At 59.6% G+C, this 20,665-nt stretch overlaps 2 protein-coding genes across 4 annotated transcripts; one reads left to right on the top strand and one right to left on the bottom strand.

The window, feature by feature from the left end:
• The first annotated feature begins 2,330 nt into the window (after nt 1–2,330).
• On the top strand, nt 2,331–5,151 carry GPX3 (glutathione peroxidase 3). The gene is made up of 5 exons (XM_082291496.1): nt 2,331–2,518; nt 3,529–3,682; nt 3,904–4,021; nt 4,216–4,315; nt 4,406–5,151. The coding sequence occupies exons 1-5, from the start codon at nt 2,432–2,434 to the stop codon at nt 4,628–4,630; spliced, it is 684 nt and encodes a 227-aa protein (XP_082147622.1). The 5' UTR covers nt 2,331–2,431; the 3' UTR covers nt 4,631–5,151.
• A 663-nt stretch (nt 5,152–5,814) lies between these two features.
• TNIP1 (TNFAIP3 interacting protein 1) lies at nt 5,815–20,066 on the bottom strand. 3 transcript variants are annotated; one of them, XM_082291493.1, is made up of 18 exons: nt 19,938–20,066; nt 13,901–14,071; nt 12,784–12,906; nt 12,412–12,494; nt 12,117–12,185; nt 10,236–10,427; nt 9,966–10,060; nt 9,806–9,887; nt 9,477–9,569; nt 9,166–9,231; nt 8,866–9,001; nt 8,658–8,782; nt 8,237–8,353; nt 7,799–7,924; nt 7,309–7,389; nt 6,980–7,174; nt 6,639–6,729; nt 5,815–6,300 (listed from the first exon to the last, which is right to left on the bottom strand). In XM_082291493.1, the coding sequence occupies exons 2-18, from the start codon at nt 14,031–14,033 to the stop codon at nt 6,275–6,277; spliced, it is 1,833 nt and encodes a 610-aa protein (XP_082147619.1). In that variant the 5' UTR covers nt 14,034–14,071; nt 19,938–20,066; the 3' UTR covers nt 5,815–6,274. The 3 variants fall into 3 exon arrangements, with proteins under 3 accessions (XP_082147619.1, XP_082147620.1, XP_082147621.1); XM_082291494.1 differs by having other exon boundaries at nt 9,477–9,566; XM_082291495.1 differs by lacking the exon at nt 9,477–9,569.
• Nucleotides 20,067–20,665: the final 599 nt, after the last annotated feature.

The following is a 20,665-nucleotide window of genomic DNA, read 5'->3' as shown; positions in this document are numbered from 1 at the left end:
ATTCCCGGTGCTCAGCTGTGGCCCTGCAGCCTGGCACAAGGTCTCTGCAGCCCCAGCACACAGCTCAGGGGACAGCCAGGGAGGCTGGTGGCAGTGGTAGCATGGCGGCTGGGGGGCTGGAAGCGCCTGGCCTCCCGCCCCGGACTCCTGCCAAACATCTGCAGCAGGCGGAGCTGGCTCCTGCCCGCCTCCGGTGGAAAAACAACCGAGCAGGAAGGTTCGTGCGAGGGTCAGCCCGCCCAGCACGGCTGCCTTTTGGGGTGGGGGACCCTGATCCTGCAGGGTAGAGCAGTCTCGGTGGAGCCCCTGGCCCTCTTAGCTCTCCCATGCAGCCTCCAGCATGGCATGGCATGGCATGGCATGGCATGGCATGGCATGGCATGGCATGGCACGGTGGGGACACTGGGTGACACACCAGAGTGCCATGCAAGCTCAGTGGTAGAGAGGGAGTCCATCGGCTGTGTCTCATTAACTCCTCCCCCATTCCCAACCTCCACCAAGGCTGATTTGGCACTGGGACCCAAGGAGAGGGGACTTGGATGAACAGGTCCCTTATTTTTATTTTGGTTTTAGGAACACTGAGTTCAGGAGTAAGTCAGACTTCCACTGCTCATGGCAGGGATCAGGGACACGTGGAAGGGACACAACCACACTGTGCCACAGGGAGCACAGCCCTGAGCAGCTTCCCAGGTCTGTCCCAGCTCTGTTGCAGGAGGTGGCTCAAGCCCTGGTCAGGGTCAGAAGCGTGAGCACAGCGCTGGGCACACACTGGTCCCTGTTGGCTGCAGCATGCAGAGACGTGCAAGCAGTTTGCAGGCCAGGAGCTGCAGCCCCATGGGCCCAAATCTCCCTAGAGCCTGGGAAGTAGGTGGGGAGGGTCAAACCCTGGGTATTGGCTCCTACATGTTTTGGCAAGGAGCCACCTCGCTCCACCCACAGCACCCCTGTTGCTAGCTAGCCTGGTTCTTGGCATGTTGTGATGGGCTCTGTGCAGTCCCCAGGCAGTGGCCGAGCATCCTGGGGGTTTGCCTGGAGCTGGGGGAACACCCCCCATTGCCTGGGGACCAGGCAGGGCAGTGCCAAGCCATTTCTCCAGTAGCAGTGCAGGTTTAAAGCTTTGGGAAATGCTGCCAGTGACAGAGAGACCCCCAGCTCCCCTGCTCCACGGGTTCTCTGTGTGCCTGGGGGATGTACCCAACTCCCAGCCCTCCCACGCCAGCTGAGGCTGCAGCTGGAGCCTCAAACATCAGCCTTTCCCAGGACATGGTGTTCCTTCTGGTGAAGAACATGGATTGGGAGATTGCTCCCAGCTTCCTCTTAACCCATGGTCACACTCCCCTTCCTTGGTGGCATCTCTAGCAGCTGGCTTGGTGACAGCATGGTGGCAGGGCTGACCCTGCTTTCTAGTAAAGCCAAACCTCATGCTGGCGCCCATGGTCCCCACAGGGCTCACCCACTGCCACCCCATCCTGTCCTCCACCCCAGGCCAGCTTCCCCCCAAAACCACAATTCCCCCAGCTCCCCTCCAGCCAGTTAATTCTCCCATCGAATAATTTTGTTGGGGGATTTCAGTGAATTTACACCTCATCACGGATATTTTCCTTGGAGACAGCCCAGGGTAAATGTTCACATTCCTTGGCTAAGCAAACAGGACCCTGGAAACTCCTGCCCCTGGGGACACCAAGGGCTAAGAAACAGCAGTGCCCTGCCCTTGACCCCAGCAGGGTCATCGTGGAGCCACAGCCGTCGAGCCCCAAAACAGCCCCTGGCAGGAGGGATCCTCCTCCAGAGCTGCTTCTGGCAGCACCTTCATTTACCGGGCACAAAGGAGAGAATCGGGATCAACCTTCCCCAGCCCTGCCAGAGCAGCCATTTGGGGGCACCCACTGAACCCCAGCCTGGCCTCCCCGAAGGGGAGTTTGGTCCCTGATTCTCGGGTGCCAACACCCCACTTGGGGGGAAATGTCACCCCGGCTGGGTGGCCTGTGCAGGATGGGGCACCTCTCTCCCCGTCCCCTCTCCCGCCCTGGCCCCTCTCCATTCCCCGTCACCTCTTTCCCCCCTTCCCCCCGATACCTCTCCCCCCACCTTGCGGGTTTAATCCCGGCTCGGGTAACACGTTGCACAAACCCTTGGCACATGCCGCTGCCCCGTGTGCCCGTGGGTGCCCCGGGTCCCCGCCAGGCCGTGGTGCCACCCCCGGGCGGTGTCGGTCCGTGTGTCCGTGTGTCCGTGTGTCCGTGTGTCCGTCCCAGAGCCCACACGGTTAACGCGGCCCCGGCCCGGCCCCCCCCGGCCATTGGCTCCCCCCTCGCAGCCCCGCAGCTATTTCTCGGCCGCCGGGCTCGGAGGTGACAGCAGGCGACAGCGGCGCTCGTCCCCGCCGCTCGCCCCGGGCTGTCAGGGGGGTGCCGGCACCCCGCGCCCAGCCATGGGGGGCTGCTCCCGCAGCAACTGGATTTTGCCCCTTTTCTTGGCTGGGCTCGTCCAGCTGGGGCGAAGTGAGGAGAGGGAGAAGGTAAGAGGAGGGGGACATCCCCACGGGGCGTTCAGGGGGGGTTTAGGGGGTGTGTGACACCCGGGGGAAGCGCCTGTTTCCAAGGCTCTCTGCAGGACTCCCCGGGGCAGGAGCGGGGCACGGTGGCCCCGTGACTCCCCCTCCTTCCCCCTACAATCCCGGTGACTGGATCACGGGGGGATTTGCTGAGTTAGTTCTTGCCAAGGGCCAAGAATCGCTGTCCTGAGGTTGGGGACAGAGCCATGTGTCCCCCAAGTGACCTCCTCAGGAGCAGAGCACGGGCATTTTTTTCCGTGCAATGTCCGGGGGATTCCCCCATGTCTGGAAGGTGCAGAAGGCACCGTGTCCCCACAGCCCAGTGGGCAGGGGCAACTGTCAGCCCCCCAGCCACCGGGGCCCCACAGTGCCACGGAGCCTTCATTCCTCGAGCACAGCCCCTGTGACTTCACCTCTTGCCAGCTCCCAAAATAGCCCCTCGGTGGCACTTGGCTGAGCCTGGGTACCCTGGTGGGGACAGGAGACGGGCTCCTCTGGGTTAACCGCTGCGGCCCCGCACACAGGGGCTGCTCCAGCCCGACCCTTCCCGGCCCCCTCCCCATCCCACCCGGAACCCCCTGCGCTGCCCCTGTCCCCAAGGGTGCCGGGAGAGGTGATGGGTCCTGCTCACTTGCCCACAGCCTCGGGATTCTGGTGCTGGCCTCCCCCTGTGCTCCGGCTGTTTTGCAGCCACTCGCCTTCCTGCTGCTCCCTGCTCGGTAAACATTCCCCCAGGTGCAGCCAGAGCCATGTGCATCCGCGTGTCCCAGTCAGCCTGTCCCACCACCGCGACCTTGGCATGCCGGAGCCTGGCTGCTGCCAGCGGCATTCAGGGCAGGGGACACAACGCTGGCAGCCGTCCCCGCAGCCAGCAGCAGGGCTGGCCCCATTGCTCTGCTGGCCGTGGCAGGGATGGGGAGCGGGGTGGCTGGCAGCCCCCAGCCCGCTCCCACGGGACGCTCCTCGCCCCACAGGTGGACTGCTACCACTCGGTGAAGGACACCATCTACAGCTACGGGGCCCTGACCCTCGATGGGGACGAGTACATCCCCTTTGAGAGGTACAGGGGGAAGACAGTGCTCTTTGTCAACGTAGCCACATACTGAGGCCTGACGCTGCAGTATGTTGGTAAGGGTCCTGCGGGGCACAGGCACCTCGGGGTCAGGGCAGGGCCCAGGAGTGCGGCCTTTGGCATGTCTGCAAGGTCCATTCTGCTTTGGGGAGCTGGGGAAGGGTTAACGCCTGCTCCCCAGGGCCCGGCCTGACTGGGAGGGTCCCAGGGGGTAAGTGCAGGTGTGGAGGTGTGCCCGGTCCCCTGCTAACCCACCCCTGGCTCTCCTTGCATGCAGAACTGAATGCACTACAAGATGAGCTAAGAAACCAGGGGGTCGTGGTCCTCGGCTTCCCCTCCAACCAATTTGGGAAGCAGGAACCCGGACAGAACTCAGAGATCCTCCCTGCGCTTAAGTGAGTACTGTGGTGGGGGCTGTGGGACACCTGATCACCTCGGCTCTGCTGGGGTCCCAGCCAGGCAGTGGGAGCACAGGCTGCAGCTGCTGCTGGCTGTGGCCCCCAAACAAGGGGTTTGGGGTCCTGTCACCACCCCTGTGCAAGCATCCAGAGCTGTCCATTGCACAACATCCTGTTCCCTGCCCTTGTAGGCACGTCAGGCCAGGAGGTGGCTTTGTTCCCAACTTCCAGCTGTTCCAGAAAGGGGATGTGAACGGGGCCAATGAGCAGAAGATCTTCACCTTCCTGAAGGTGGGTGCTATGGCAAGGGGAGATGAGGGGGACACACCCAGCTTGCTTTTTGGAGGGGCAAGGTAGTGATGCACTGGCTCCCCCTTGCAGAACGCCTGTCCCCCGGTGGCGGAGGAGTTTGGGAACCCCAACAAGCTCTTCTGGGAGCCTCTGCGGAACCATGACATCAAGTGGAACTTCGAGAAGTTCCTGGTGAGCCCCGAGGGTGTGCCGATCATGCGCTGGTACCACCGCACCAACATCTCCGTGGTGAAGAATGACATCATAGCCTACCTGCGGCAGCGGGTGCAGCACCAGGAGCAGGCTGACCATTAGAGCCTGGGGCCCTTGCATGAGGGCCAACATCCCCTCAGCTGCTTCCCATTCCATTCCCTCCCCCAATGTTCCCCAGCAGCAGGAATCACGCACTGTCCTCTCCATTGCTCCCGCCTCTGGCACCCCCCAGTCAGGATGCTGGGCTGGGCAACCTCGTGGCAGAGACCTCAGCGATGGCAGTGGGATACTTCCAATATCCCTGTGTCCCACCTCGACCCCTGGTGGTGACACCTCCTGGCCTCCAGCTTGCCCCCTCTGCTCCACCATCCCAGGCAGTGGGAGGATGCAGGGGCTGGCTGTCCCTGGAGCAGGAAACCACATCTCCATGAAGGCTCGGCCCGAAAGCCCCTGGCTGGGGCGGGCCCGGCCCAAACGTGCCGAGCACAGAGCAGCTCTTCAGTGCATTCAGGCTGCCCGTGGTCCTGGCACACAGATGTGCTGCTCTCCTGGTCAGGGGTGGCCAGCCCCTTGCCACCCACCATAGAAACACCAAATAAAGGCTCTGCAAATGTGCAACCCCACTTGTTGGCCAGTGGTAGGGGGGGAAGTGTGGGGGGCACAGTGCCCAGCCTGGGGGTAGCAGCGCCTGACTGGAGAAACTCAGCTTTTTCCACAGTAACTGCAAATGTGCACTTCTCACAGCCCAGCATTTGGGAACAGGACAGGGAGTGAGTGCAAAGCACAAGTGGGCAAAAGGGGCTGGAGGTGGGACTGGGGACAAGTCCCAGCAAGGAGCATACTGGAATCCTGTGCTTCCTGCTGTCACACATGTGACAGCCATGCTTACAGAAACTGGGTTGTGTTTGTTTTTTTCCCCTCCAGACCTGTTTTCTGAAGCAAGATTTGCTGTGTGCAATGTCAAAGACTGTCCCCAAGGCCACTGCTGCATGGAAAGGCAGAGGGGGTGGCAGGGGCTTCTTTGCCCTGGCAGAGGTGGGGGGCAGGAGAGGGGAGGGTGAGGGGCTGAGCTCAGCACACAGAGGAAGGTGGGGGGCACACACTTGGGGCAACAGATTCTGGGGTGCCCAAGCAAGGGTTGGGGGTCCCCTTGCACGAAGTCTGTTTCTATGGCTATACCTGAGCACATGGGGACCAACAGCCCTGGTATCCTTCCCACTCCCCCTCCCCAGGCAGAGGCTGCCCCACAGGAAGCAGCTTTCAGGACAAAACCAGAGAGACTCAGCCACACTTCAGTCCTTAAATAAATACTAAGACACCAACCACCCTCAGGCTGGGCCATGGCTGCGGCCAGCACCTGCCTGGGAGTGTGGGGTCTCCCACTGCCGGGAGAGTCCCCGCTGTTACCCGCTCCTCCAGAGGCTCTGGATTGGGGCAGCTCCTGGGAAACACTGGCTCCTCTTCCCTGAAGACCTGGCTTGGGTCTACAGCGATGCCAGGCCTGGCTCCTTATGAGGAAGGGGATGGCTGCAGGGGACTGACCCCGTGCTGGCTGCCATTGCGATGGCACCTTTAGTCCCTCCTTCATGATTTCCTTGGGGGAAGGCGCTGCTGAGCCCCCACGTGCAGCACGTGTCCTTGCACAGGCATGGGCAGCCAGAGGAAGCTCCTGGACACACACACACGGGCACACACACACACCCTACTCCTCTTCCACTGGTGTCGGAGCGTGGCCGGTCCTTGGCGTTAGGGCAGTCCGGGACCTGCCTGTTCTGAGACACAAGAGAGGGGTGGCACAGGGTAAGCACAGTTCTTCATTCTCACACAAGCCCCACAGAAGGGATGCCAGCCATGGCATGGTTGTTATCCCTGAGCACTACCTGCCGTAACTCCATGAGCTTTTGGGGCTCAGCCTGACTTTGGGTGCTGTGGGGATGCAGGGACCAGCCCCATGGCATAATCATCCCCTCAGCTGATGAGAGGTGGGGACTAAGGGGAAATGACCACTGCCTGGAGAGATGTGCCCCATCCCTCCCCACGTGTTCAGCCAAGTGCCCAAAGTCTCAGGGTGAAGGATGGGCACCCCTGCCAGGAAGGGTCTGAGCCTTACCCAAGTCCTTGGGGACCGGTTTCACCCCGGCCACTGGTTGGGCGTTCTGGCTGCGAGCCATGGCACAGGGCGGGCGCCAAGGGTACTCGGGCTGTGGGAGGAGATGGAACAGAGACAAGGAATTACCTGGGATGTGAATCATGAGGCTGCACTCTGTGATTGATTGACAAGGTGTGAGGAGGAGAAGAAGGGGGTGGAAAGGGGCTGAGCAGCCACATGCCAACAGGACACGTGCTCAGCTCCCTGCTCTGGGACGCAGTGGCCCTGGAGGGCAGGGAGCCCCAGACCCACCCACATGTCACCCTCTGCTCCCCCTCCTGCTGGCACAGGTAGAGTCTCACCGGGGGAAAGTGGTGGAAGTTCTGTCCTTGTGTGTGCTCGCCTGGCGTGGCTGGCGGGTATCGGATCTGCTGCCACTCGTCGTAGCCGTGGTACATGGGGTGAGCCATGGGGGGACTGTACTGGTACTGGTACATGGGGCAGGCTGGGCCCAGCGGCCCTGGCCCCGGCTCAGGGTGCAGCCTCTCTCCAGAAGCCTGCAAGGAGCCAGGACAGATGCTGGGGAGATCCCAAGGGCAACCCACCACCACCCCCACCACCACCCTCACCACCACCCATTGCCTGCAGCCCCCAGCCCTTCTGCCCAAAGAGGGTTTCCTCCCATCCCTACCTGTTTGTGCTGTTTCAGCAGCTTCTTCAGCTTCTCCTTCTCCTCCTTCTCCCTCTGGCAGTCGTCTTTGGAGGCTCGCAGCTGGGAGGAAGAGGGGTTAGTGCAGAGCCCACCCTGCCACCCCCCATCTTCATGGATTGGGGTTGCTGAGGGAATGCCTGCACCAGTCTCCCCAGCCAGACTGCCAGGAGGGGTGCAGAAAGAGGACATGAGTGAAATGAGATGCTCTGGCAGTGACAAGCAGCAGAAAAAACACCCCTCTGGCCCTCCTGTCCCCCTTCAGCCCCTACTCTTAGATATGTACAGAGACTGTGACATTGGGGACAAGCACCTCTAACACACCCAGGGCTCCCAGAGTGCTGCTGCTGACACCCAGCCCCTCCTCCGAGGTGGATATGGGGGTTGTGACACTGGGGACAAGCATTTCCGAGACACATGGGGCTGACATGGGGCTCCCAGAGCGCTGCTAGTAGCACCCAGCACTGCTCACCTGGTTGTTGGAGAGGACCAACTGCTTCTGCAGCTTTTCCAGCTGCTGCTTCAGCTCCTCCTTCTCCTCATTCATCCTCTCCCTGTCACTCCGTTCCCGCTGGAAGTCTTCCTCGAAAATTTTCACCTGTTAGGAAGAAAGAATGTGGATGCACCAGGCTGAGGGCAGACACCTCCCCTAAGCAACCCCATCACTGCGCTACCATCCTTGACTCGACCAGCCATGCCAAGCCCCAGGCATGTGGGCTGGCATGATGGCCCATGGCTGGTCCTTCCAGATGAATGTTTGGAGGATGCTGAGTTGGGTCCCCAACCCCCACCACCCCAGCACTGACACCTGCCCAGCTGCTGCGCTGCTCCTGGCACACAGGGCTTTGCTGTGGAGATTCAGGACATGTATTTCCTTCCCTGTCCCCAGTGGCTCTGTGTCCTGCCCTACCTGCTGCTTGAGTAGCTCATTCTGGGTCAGCAGCTCCTGCTGTGGCAGCTTCCCTGCTGGCTCCATGGCAAAGATGGGTGGTGGAGAGGCTTGGACGTTCAGGGCCTCTTCTAGTGCCTAGCGAGGAAGAGGAGGGAGCAGGGTCAGAGCAAATTCAGTGCCCAAGATGCCTCTGGAGGACCACGGGCATGTGGGAAGTGGGTATAACTGGGCAGGGGCAAGAGGGACAACAGACCCTCCTTGAACCCCCCTTCCTGGAGCCCAGAGGGATGTGGTGGGCCTCATACAAGTGGTGGGCCTGATACAAGTCTCTGCCTGGGCAAGAATGGGTTATCAGGGTCAGTTCTGGATTTGAGAGAGGTGAAGAGACTGGAGAACATTAAAGACATTTTGCAGTGAGGGCTTGTGCCCTGGCCCCCACCTTGTTCAGCCTCTGGATCTCCTTTTCCTGGTATTCCCGCTGCCTGGTGACCGGAGCCAGCTGCTCCTGCAGGAACCGCATCCTCTGCTGCAGGTCCCTCACCTCCATGGCCAGCCTCTCCTTCTCTGCCTGCAGGACCCAGAGTGGGGGGAGATCAGCCAGGGCAGGGCAACAGGGCTGGCAGCTCCCTGTCACCCTTCCCAAGGACTCGCCTCCTCTGTTTCGATCCGGGACTTGGCCAGGAGCAGCTTGCGGTCAAAATCCCGTTGCTTTTGCTCCCGCTCCGACTCCAGCTCGGTCACTGCCCTGCGGGCCTCAGCCAGCTCCTGGTGTAGGTCTGTGACCTGCCAGGAGGGAGTGGGGATGTTGGCCTGGAAGGACCCACACTGGGGGAAAGGAGGTGCAGGCAGCCCCCAAACCTCCCTACACTGTTTCCTCTGAGTGCCCACAGCCAGCACCCAGCAGAAATGTGCCCCCCAAGCACCCAGCCCTGAGCACCCAGGCCTACCTTCTGCTCGTACTTCTGCTTCATGGAGCGGAAATGCTGATCCCATTGCTTATTCACCTCCAGCAGCTGCAGGGAGAGAGGGATGGCTGAACAGGAGCCCAAATCCTGCTACGAACCAGCTGTGGTGGTCCCCAGCAGACTCCTGTTGTGAAAGCACTCTGGAGACCAGCTGGATGGGGATCCCAGCTCCAGCAGTGCTTCCTTGCAGCTCTGAAGCCCTGCCCCAGTCTCTCGGTGCCATCCCAACCCTGTGCCCCCTCTGCCCACTCCCCGCCTCCTTAGTGGTGCCTCCCTCCCAGCCTGGTCCTCACCTCCCTGCGCTGGTGCTCCAGGATCTTCACCTTCTTTTCCTTGGCCTCCAGCTCTTCTCTGCCCGGCGCCTTCTCCACCATGGCACCGCTCTGCTGGACGCGCACGGGGGGGACCCTCAGGGCTTTTGTGGAGGCTGTGCCCAAGGCCGGCTAAACTCAAGCCAGTTCCCCTCCCACTGCCTCCCCCATCCCCTTGAGACCCTGAGAAGTCCTGCTGGTCATACTGGGACAAACTGGGGGCTCAATTAAAATGACGCCATCTTTGCTGATGTGTCAGCGGGCTCCCTGCCTCCTTCCCAGCCCTCTCCAAGGAGATGCTGCCTCCTCACCTGCTGCTGCTCGGCGGCTTCCCTCTTCCCACTGTCCTGGCTGCTCAGCGTCACCATCCTCCGGAGCTCCTGGTTCTCACACCTGTGGGCAGGAAGGGATGGGTCAGCAGGAAGAAGCTCCCAGGGCCGCCCTGTCCCCATCCACATAGCCCAGCCTCACCTGAGCTTCTCCAGAGCCTGGTTTCTCTGCTCCAGGTCATGCTCCAGCTTGGTGCGCAGCTCCTTGTTCTCACTGTGCAGTGTCTCACACAGCGTCTGGAGGGTGAACACTGGCAGTGTGAGGGCCGTGGCCAGCCCTGGGCCACCCACCTCCCAACAAGCCACGCTAAGGAGGTGGATGTCCACCTCAGGGTGAGCAGGAGAGGTTTGGTGGGGCAAAAAAACAGAAGGGGGAAAATCTCCATGAAGTGCCAGGCCAGCCCTCGCTCACCTGCAGGAAGGATGTTCTCTGCTCGTTCTTGTGCACCTTGGAGGCCAAGCGCTTGAGCTCGGAGGCCATGTAGCCCATGCGCACGAAGACCTGGTCCTTGCTGGCCTCCTTGGCACAGCCACTCAGCGTGTTCTCCAGCTGCTGCAGCTGGGGCAGCAGGTTGGCATCCTCATTTGGTGGCTGCTCCAAGTCCTGGCAATGGGGAGGGGATCAAGTGTGGTCAGACCAGTTAAAGGAGCCCCTCTTGGGGCAGATCAACCTCATGTCCCATCAAAGGCTGTGGTGGGGAGCTGGACCAGCACTAAGACACTCTGCAGCACCCCTCAGTATGCTGAAAAACTGTGTCAGCTTTGTAAAGGTCTGACTCCCAGCTGCTGGATATGGCACACTGAGACCCCGGGTGGAGGAGGACATGGCAGCAGCCCATGGACTCCCTGTGCCCTGGCGTAGTCTGAGCAGAATACACTCTCGAATCGCTGACAGCAATGGAGGCATCTCCACCCTTGGTCTCTTCTCCACCCGAGCTCTCCCCGTCAGCACCAAGACTAAAAATCCCAGCTCCTGAGACTGTCCTCTCTATGTACACCCCGGTCTGTGCTGGAAGGGGTTGTGGTCGTACCCCAATCCCCACGTTCTCCTTCCACCTGCCCTCCTTCTGTGCTCCCCTGCTGCTGTGGCACGCCAGGCACCAGGAACCCAAGCCCTCTGGCAGGTGACAGCCAAGAAGGTGACGCACAGGATTTAAACAGCAGCTGGGAAAGCCCAGATCAGAGCACACCCACCAGTGTCAGGGCGTACCCTGCCCATGGCAGGTGTCCCCAGGAGGTTTATGCTCCTTTGGTGTGGTTAGTTAACTCCTCCATATCCTAGGAGGTGCCGCTGGCACAACAGCTGGGACGCGTGGCACTGCTGGGAGGAGCTGGGGATGTGCTGGCACACCTACGCCTGCTCCACTCCCAGCCCCGCTGACTCACCTGCTGCCTGTGGGAATGCCCCAGGTTGCATCACAGGGCAGCCCAGTGTGTCCCCAGCATGCTGACCCTGGAGTTTACAGCCCCAAACCTGCCGTGGGAAGGTGTGTGTGGGGCACAGCACACCCAGCTCCTCCCACCCATGTCTGCTGGCAAGGGAGGCAGTGAGGACCCAAGCTGGGAGAATCTGGGTGTGTGCACAGGACTTGGACTCTGCTTGGGCAGCAGCAGCTGGTGGCTAAGCAGATCCCATTCTGTTCTCCATCACCTCAATAGCTGCACCCCAGGAGGGTCCAGTAAGACTCAACCCTTCCAAGAGCCTCTCTGGCCAATAGGAATGGGATGTGCAAGGAGAGCATGTCCTCTTACTGGTACCATGTGGTGCCAGCTGATGTTCATTCCCCTTAGGCTCCCCATCCTTTCTCCTCTCCCTTCCAGCACACAAAAAACCAGACCAGGACAGGTCGGGCAATAACAGCCAGGAGGACATTCAGGTGGCAGCAAATGGAGCACACAGAGGTACTTTGGCTAGGGCAAACCCTTCACACAATGACAGGGCTTGGAAACCTGGTCCTCCTACCCAGAGTGGGCACCAGCTGAACATCAGAGCATCACTGACAGCTACTTGGGTTGTCACAGCTCTTCCTTCCGCTGTTGTGTGGCATCTGCAGACATCAGTGTCCCCCATCTGGCTGGGGCTGCTTCACTGGCCCCTTCCCCAAGCCCAGCCAGGCCCTTGTCCAGTTTATCCCTCCTCTGTGGTTTGCCCAAGGGCTGCCTTGACATGGGTCTGCCAGCCCTGCTGGTGCCTGCCTGGGCACAGCACTACAGCCCTGCACACCCCCAAACCCCTGACACTGACTGGCTTGACTCCCCACCCGCCAACACCAAATCCTGCAGGGCCACTCACCGCTCTCCTGCTCTCCTGGGGAAACCCCTGCGCTTCGATGGCAACGATCTCAAACTCTGAAGAGGATCCCTGCAAGGAGAGGCAGTCAGGTCAGGGCTCCCCAGGGAATGGCAGCCCAGGATGCCCACCACACAAAGAGAGGGACCACCCGGAGTACAGCAGGGGAGCTGACCCCTCCTTTCAGGTTTATCCCTATTTCTAGAGGCTAAAGGCTGCCTTCTTTTGCTTTAATTAGATGGAGAGTTCCTCCCTCTCCAGCCATGCCAGCACCAGCTTCCACATGCAGCAGACTCACACTCGGAGGTGATTTCCGCGCTTCCGTGTCCGGCTGGGCACTGCCTGGGGCTGCCCGTGCGAAGCTGGGATCAGGGCCGACGGCTGCGGAGAGGGGAGAGGATGCAGCCATGAGCCTTTTGGAGAGCAGGGCCTCTCCCCACCTGGCACAGGGATGCAGACAGCAGACCCCTGCAAAGTCAGCCACTGATGGATGATTTCTGCCCCAGCTATGGGGATGGGACAGAAACTTCCTTTTAGGAGGATGGCAGTGGTTTGATACACTCCAGAGATGACATGGCAGCAAAGGACCTTCATTAAAGTCTCCTGCACAGCCTTTCCCTTCCCCCAAGCTCAGGATTCTGAGCCATCAGGTTATTCCTCCATCTCCTACCTCCAGTTTCCACCAAGTCCTCCAAGGAAGGTGATCCAATCAGCATTTTGTTATCCTTCACGAGGTCCTCTGCCTTCTGCCGCAGCTTGGATGCCTCGACCTGGGACTCCTCCAGAAGCTCTCCTGTTGTGGGCAACAAAAGGATGCTCAGCCTCCTTCCCTGAGTGCCCGTCCTGCAGTAGTTCCATCCACCAGCACCAATAACCCTGTTTGGCTGGAGAAGTGCCCAGAATAGTCCTTCTTCATCTGGAAACAACTATTCTGGGATAAATCCAATGGCAAAGCTGGATCAGCGGCTCACTGGTTTCAGAGATCCTCATGATGACACACACAGGTCTGGTTACAGGGGGCAGAAGGGCACCACTGTGGCTCTCAGAGGTCTCCTCTGCTTCCCAGAAGATACAAATTTAAGCCTGGGTGGTGGACTGAGAGGTCCAACCTTCCCACTCTGGAGTCTGGCACGGGCAATGCAATCCTCCCCCAATGAGGGGGGGGCTGCCGTCACACCAGTGACCAGGTAAAGGCATGGTGACACAACAGGAATCATGAGGCAGGTGGAAATTTGGCTGCAGAAGCCAAAGGAGGAAGCTGGCTCACGAGACAGAAAGCAAAACTGGGGGTGGGAGCGGGGGAAGGCTGACAAGAAGAAAGAGGGTGGCACAACTCAGCTGGAACATTTCAACACTGGCATGTTCCTGCTGCCTGAGGGAGCACTCAACCTCAGGTTACTTAAGAAACACCTGGGAAAAGCCCCTGGCCCAGCAGGGCTTGCAGGAGGTGGGGATTTTCATCAAAAGTAAAACAGATCCCAGCACCTATGAACTCTTAAGGAGCTGTCCTTGCTCCAGCACTTGTCTTTTCTTTCCAGCTGTTTATTCCACCATAAAACACCCCAGAAGTTCAGCAAAATTCTTGCTCCCTCTGCACTGCCATGTGAAAAAGCTCAGATATCCTGCTCAACCCTCCAGGACAGGGAGAGCTTTGCTGCTGCCCCAGTGCCAAGACTCCCAGCTTCTACCAGCACCCTTCCTCAACCAAGCAAGGAACCCCTGGCTTTGTGGGCACACGCTGGGCTGCCCCAAATGCAAATCTCATCCCCCTGGCACACAGCAGTTACCAATAGACTTGATCCCTTGCATCTTCTCTTTCAGCCGGGTGTTCTCCTCCACCAGCCGCTCCAAGGCCGTGGATCCATTCTCCTTGGAGCCCCCGCCGGGGTCATATATATGGTAAGGTCCTCTCCCTTCCATGCCTGCTGTTCAGTCGCCTACCTCCCAGCCAGGCATCCCTGCAAGGCAATGGAGCACGCTGTCACCTTGCTCTGGCTCCAGATGATGCCACAGTCCCCTGGCCCAGCCCTATGGGGGGTCTGGGATGCTGTGCTGGTGCCTCACTGCTCGCGAGCCAGCCAACAAGTGACCCAGGTGAAGGCACTTCCCCCTCCAGCCCTGCTTGGGGCAAATGTGTCAGGGTGACTCATAGCCATGAGAAGTGTCACAGGAGGAGGCATCACCAGCAGCCCCACTTGGGGCTGGCTCTCCATGCAGAGCACTGAAGTCACAGAGAAGGCTGCAACCCCTGGTTGCTGCATCCCTGGAGAGATGGAGACCCAGCTCAGGAACATCCACCCATGCCAGCACAAACCTGGGCGCTGTCACCAGGGCATCCTGCCCAACATACGGTATTTCTGGGGTGCATAAAGGCTCGTGAGGGGCTGTCTGGGGACGGGCAGTGTCTGCAGCTCCAAAAGCCTTAACCAACAGCTAGGGGGAAGTTTGGGCAGTATTGGGGGATGAGGCCCAGGAGCCAGGCAGGGACCCACTCTGTCCTCCGGCTCAGCCAGAAAAACTGGCTGCCAGCAGCATGGCTTCCTGAATTGGGCACAGGGAACATCCGGGCATGTGCTGGGCTGGAAGCGAAGCCCAAGGAGACAAAACACCCGCAAGCAGTGTGTGCTCTTTGCTTTTCTAATTCCTTGCACTTGCAGGTGGCCTAAGGCCTCCCCTGTGCTGAAGTTTGACCTGGGGACAGCTGGTCAGGATCCTGGCTCCAGGTTTCACCCATCTCCTGGGGGGATAAAGCAGGTGCTGTGAATCACAGCACAGCTTATCAGAACTACCCCCCATGATGCCAGCTGGTTATAACATGGAGCAGAGCAGCAGCTGAGAAGGTTCCTGTGCCAGCTAGAGCTGCGGTGCTGCCTGGGGGCACAACAGGAGTACCCCAAAGTGCTCTTCTCCCAGCCAAGACAGCTGGTGAGCAGGAAGGGACTGAGAGGAGGCATTCTGAAAGGGGAAGGGGGTAGCCTATACCCGAAACTGTCTCTGTCTCAGACTAATGCTCATGCCATGAGTGATCCAGGCTGATCTCCAGTTTGGATGACCTGCCTGCCAGGGAGCGGCAGGGACTTTCCAGATGACAACTGCCACCTGGCAGCATCCACAACTGGAGCAGCAATTAACGCCTGCCTCAGCGACAGGGAATTGGGCCTGGCCTCAGCAGTACTCTGCTTCTGGGAGATGCACTGGTGGGTCTCACCATCCTCCTGCTCTGTGGGTGCTGCCAAGCCCCCCATTGCCTCTGGCCCTTCACAGGGAGCCAGTGACCCTGTCCCAAGCAGCTGGAAGTGGTGACCACTGGAAGCTGCCCAGCTGTGGTGGTGTGGGGTGAGCTGAGGAGAGGCTATTCCTGGAGCCCAGAGCAGCTGACAGGAAGCTGTGGAAGAACCAGGGCCATTTCCGAGCTGTGGGTCCCTGTGATGGCAGCACTGTCACAGCTGGTCTTAAATAGAGTACAGGTTTGGATTAGGTATGAGGGAGAGATTCTTTACTTTGAGGGCGGTGAGGCACCCAAACAGGCTGCCCAGAGCAGCTGTGGCTGCCCCATCCCTGGAAGTGCTCAAGGCTAGGTTGGATGAGCCCAGCACGTAGCCCAGTGGGACCCTTGTGGCTGGGAAATGCCATCACCTGTGGCCATGCTACCCACATGGCTAGCCCTGCAGAGGATGGGGATGGCGTCACAGCCTGGCTGGGGACACGAGTCTCCCTCTCACTGCTGTCCAGTCACCACATGCTGCTCCAGACCTCGGGTTCTGGGAATACCTGGGTACCAAACCCACTCTGCAGTGACCCTTTGCAGGGCATCCGCATCGTGCACCAGCACGAGCCCAGGTGTGTGTCAGGGGCGGCAGGGAGAGAAGGAAGGAGAGGGAAGAGCTGCTCTCTCCAGCAGTACCATCTCCCCATGTGGCTTGGAAGCAGCCTGAAATACCAGTCCTCATTCTCTCAACGCCAGACCCCAAACCTGGAGGTTTTCTGCCTTGTCCCTCAGCACATGGGAGGTTCCTGTCCCCTGTGCACCCCTGTAGGAATCCCTCAAACACAGTCCAGCTGCACTGATCATCCTGCCAAACAGCAGAGCTCACTCACAGTGATCACATATTCTCCCAGCCAGATGGAACCACTGCAAACCTCTGATATTCCCTATTCTCAAGATTCTATCAGGAACTTTTCTACTCAAGGTCTGTACCCTACCAGGGAGATTGCAGCAAAAGGACCACAGGAGCTGTTTTCAAACAACAGCTGGGGAGAGGAACTGGACTATCTCCAGCTGACGGAAGCCACAAATTCACCAGCAAACAATAGCCAGCAAGAGGGAGGGGTTTCCACAGCATTCCAGGCCATCACTGGGGACAGGGTGGGTTTTCCTGGAGTGCAGGCACAGTCCAATTTCTGCAAGGAGCCGCTGGAACAGAGAGGTCACCCTGGGGACCAGAGACCAAGCCACTGATCCCAATCTTGGTTTGTTGTAGCTTTTTTCCTTAAGAGTTCTGACAGGTGAGATTTACAGTGAAAAATCTCATTTCAATAAAAACACGAGGGGAGGAGAGAAGGGACCACAGACCAGCACCTAACGGTGGTTAACTACGCAAAGAACACACAGCTACCACAAACTCCAGCAGAAACCACCAAACCACCAGAAAACACTTTCCTCTTTGCCAGTCAACAGTTCCTAAGGTGATCTGAGTATTTCACAGCCCTGGGGGCTGAGGGCCAGGCATGGACCGTGGCTGCCCAGCTGCAGCTCGCTGGCTCCGTGCCCAGCCACTGTCAGAGATTGCCAGACGGGCACCCGTGGGTGTTGCTGGTTCCATGTGGGACACCAAGACCTTTAGGTAGCAAGTTTTTATGGCAACTCAGCAACAGTAGAGAATGAGAGTGTGAGTGGGCAGGGGAGACTCATGGGCAAAGACAAAATCAGAGTGGTGTTTAAATAGCTGTGCTGTGGCTTGGGAGTGAGCTGGAGCTGTCAGCGCTGTCACCCAGAACAACACGCATCACTGCCACAGCAATCACTGTACCAGCCACGCAGAAGTGGCAGAAGGATGTGACTCCTACTTTACAATTACTGAATGCTGAAGATACCAAGGCTTGGGATGTGAATCCTGTGCAGGAGGGGGCTGGCACTGCTGGGGGTTTGCTTTGGGCAGTGACCCCAGGGTGGGGAGCAGCTTCCCAGAGCTGCAGGCTTGGCAGCCCTTCAATTTCCATCCTGTGATGGCCCAGCCCTAAGGAGAAGGGGGTTTTCCTTACTCCAGTGCACAATATTCACAGGAAGCCTCCTCCGCACCAGGATCACAGGAGGTGAAAGCAAATCCCTGCAGGCTGCCAGCATAATTTTCCCATGACTGGGGCTGCTGGGTCCCTGGCATGCCTCCTCAGAGGGAAAGCAAAAGCCATTCAGACAGACACCGTGGAACAAATTTTTTTTGTTTGTCTGTCATTTTACTGGAAAACGCCTGGAAATGATCAGTTTGATCATTTTACTGGGAAACACTGTAGCCCCCAGACTGGTTTTCTTCTAGAGAGCTCCAGCAGCTCTCCAGACAATGGACACCCATTCCTGGGCTGCTGGACTGGTCTCATTTGCAGGAAAGCAAAAGTGGAGCTGGCTTTAGGAGGCAGCAATAATGAGACTTTTTGGGCACTGCAGTCCACTGGGCTGGGAGTAATAAAAGAAGAGAAAAGCAGGTATTGCAAAGCTCAGGTCTCAAAGGGAAAGGTCTGAACCTCCACTTGCAGTGGTTTCCTTTCCAGCCAGTTTAGCCACAAAGAGAGGGTGGGAAAGGCGAGAGCCATACCCAAAACACAGCAGGTATTAAAAGATGTCCCCCAGCCAGAAATCCCACTCTCGCCTCAAAAACCCACCCCCAAAGAGGCTTCACTAAACAACCTGCTTCTGATGGGGCTGCTCACAAAGGAAATAAAGCATTTCCCTGGGTCTGCCAGGTTTACAAACATGGGTAACCACACACAGCTGCATCCTGAGCTCCTCAGGATAGGCTGAAGCTTCAGTGCAGGCAGGACATGCAGCCAGGCATGGTGCTGGTGCTCTCCTGGCAGCATGGGGGTGGATTTACGCAAGACCCCGTCTTCTGCTGCAAAGACATCTGGCTCATCCTGCCTGCTCCACTTCTCCCTGCAGAGCTCAGCAGCATCATGGCTGCTTGTCACAGCACTCCAAAGCAGAACAAGGCACAGCCACCCCTTTCCTTGTAGCCTTTTCCTTGCTTCCAAGCTACTCCTGTCCATCTTGGTGTGCTTCAGCCAGCAACAACCAAGTGGCAGCAGACGGTGGCACCACAAAGCTACACCAGCGAAGTTCCACCCAAAGTGTAAGGACTGCTGCTTTAAAACCAAATCTGCAATGCCACAAGAGTAGATGGTTCGGTTTCCTCCACCCACAAGAGTTCTGTACCAGCTGCTGGCAAACAACAACCCATAGCCCTGTGCTAAATAGGTCTGCTCAGCGTAGGTCGGGCCGAAAGGGTGTTGTGGGATTTCTTGCAGAGCCAGGAACGATGCCAAAGGCAGCAAAAAGCCGCTCCTGTTTTCTTCTTGTTTACTTCACCTCACCACAGAGACAGCTCTCAAGGATGTGCCTGGTTGGAGCCTTCCTGTCTCCAGAACTCATCCCAGTGCCCAAAGTCCAGTCTCCAGAACGCTTCAGCTGACAGCGCTCTTCGTGAAATGTGCACTCCAAAAGAGCTTGTGGCAGCAGAACAGCTCCCGTTCCCCCAGGCGGTGGGAATAACCCACCCAAGCGATGGGAATAACGCACCTAAGTGATGGGAATAACCAGCTCAATGGAAAAGGCTGCATTTGACTTCTTTATATAGGGGGCAACCTGTGTATCAGGGACACAGGAACAGGACAGCTGGATCTCTCAGAGGATGCAGATCCCCGTGAGTCCCACCTGGAGCTATTCTCACCCAAAATCATCCGTGACAGGCAGCATCTTTTTTATTTTTTTCTCTGCCCTCCGTGGCGATCTTAGCATGGAATTGAGGGAGGGGAAAGGGGTAGACAAGCTGTGCCTCCCTCCCAAAAGAGAAAGATGCTGCCATCCCTGCTCCAGCTATTCCAGCCTCTGGATCCGCATGCGATACGGACACACACGGCTGGACCAGAGTGAAAAAGTCAAAGAGAAAGGAAAACAGCATGGACAGGAGGGTCCTTGAGGCCACGGCCGCCGCAGCCCCCCCGGAGGGGACACGCGCTCCGGCCCTGCCCGCGGGGGATCGCAAACCAGGGATAGTCGGGAGGCAGATGCGTGCGCCCGGGAAAACGCCGGGGTTGTGCAAGGCGGGCCGAGGGAGGAGCGGGGCCGGGCACGGCAGCGGAGCGGGGCCGCCGCGGGGCATCGGCACCGCCCGGGGGGCCAGGGGACCCCCACCCGCACCCCGCCGAGCCTCCTCCTCTCCCCCCGGGCACCGCCGGGAACACAGACACCCAGCCTGTCCCCCGCGGGGGGCGGCAGCAGCCCCCGCCCTGACCGGGAGAGGGTAAACTGAGGCACGGCACGACTGCCGCGACAGCCTGCGGCACCGGGCGGCCCCGGGGCAAATCCCCGGGGGACGGCACGGCCCCGGTCCCCGCCGGGGTCTCACCCCGACCACCCGAGTGGCCCGAGAGCCCGGGAACCTGCCAGATACAGGCAACGCGCAGCCCCGATCCCGGCAGTTCCCTCCGGCCCGGGCCCCTTCGCTGGGGCGGCGCGACCCCGGTGCCCGGTAAGACCCCGGTGCCCCGGGCAGGGCTCCTGTCCGCGAGGGCGGCAGGGCCCCGCAAGGCCCCGCAGCGCTCCGAGCTCACCTGCCGTGCGCACCGCGGCGGGGCCGCTGCCGGGATCGGGATCGGGGTCGGGCTCGGGGTCGGGGGCTCGGTCCGGGTCCCTCCGCTCCGCCACCAGCACCGGGGCTGGTTCCGCCCCCGGGAAATTCCCAGCCTGACTGACAGGCGGCGCAGCCAATCGGCGCGCGGCGCGGGGTATAAAGGGGAGGGCGGGGAGGTGGTGGGGAAGGTGCTCGTCATGGCGGAGCCGTTGTCGCTGTTTGTGTCCCTTGTGGGTTCCCTGGGGCTGCACGGCCGTCCCGCCCGGCTGAGTGGGGCTCTGAGGGGCGGCATCAGCCGGCCTGCGCCTTCCTTCTGTGGGAGGTTCCGCTCGTAGGGGAGCGGCGAGGCCGAGCCCTGCAGCGGCTCCCCCGGCTCGTGGAGACACAAAATGGCGGGGCCGAGGGGGCTCCCCGCGTCCCCCCGGTGTGGAGGAGCAATGGCTGAGGGGAGGCTGTGCTGAGCCGCTCTGCTGGCCTCGGCACCGGGAGGGAGGAGGGTGGTGCTGCCGGCCGGCTGAGGCTGGTGTTCCTCTGAGGCAGGGAGAATTCCCCACCGAGCCTTGAGAAAATTCCACCCTTTAACTGGAGCGTGTATTCCAGGGATCCCTTTCCTCTGTGCTGCTGCTGGAATTCTGCCGTCATGAAGCACCGAAATCAGCCAGAGGAGCAACAAGCACAGGGAACACCTGGTTTCAGTCTGGTCTTTGG

This window comes from Coloeus monedula (assembly GCF_965178545.1).
Source record: "Coloeus monedula genome assembly, chromosome: 15".
NCBI classification, from domain to species: Eukaryota; Metazoa; Chordata; class Aves; order Passeriformes; family Corvidae; genus Coloeus; species Coloeus monedula.
This window is presented reverse-complemented; position numbering and strand designations above follow the sequence as displayed.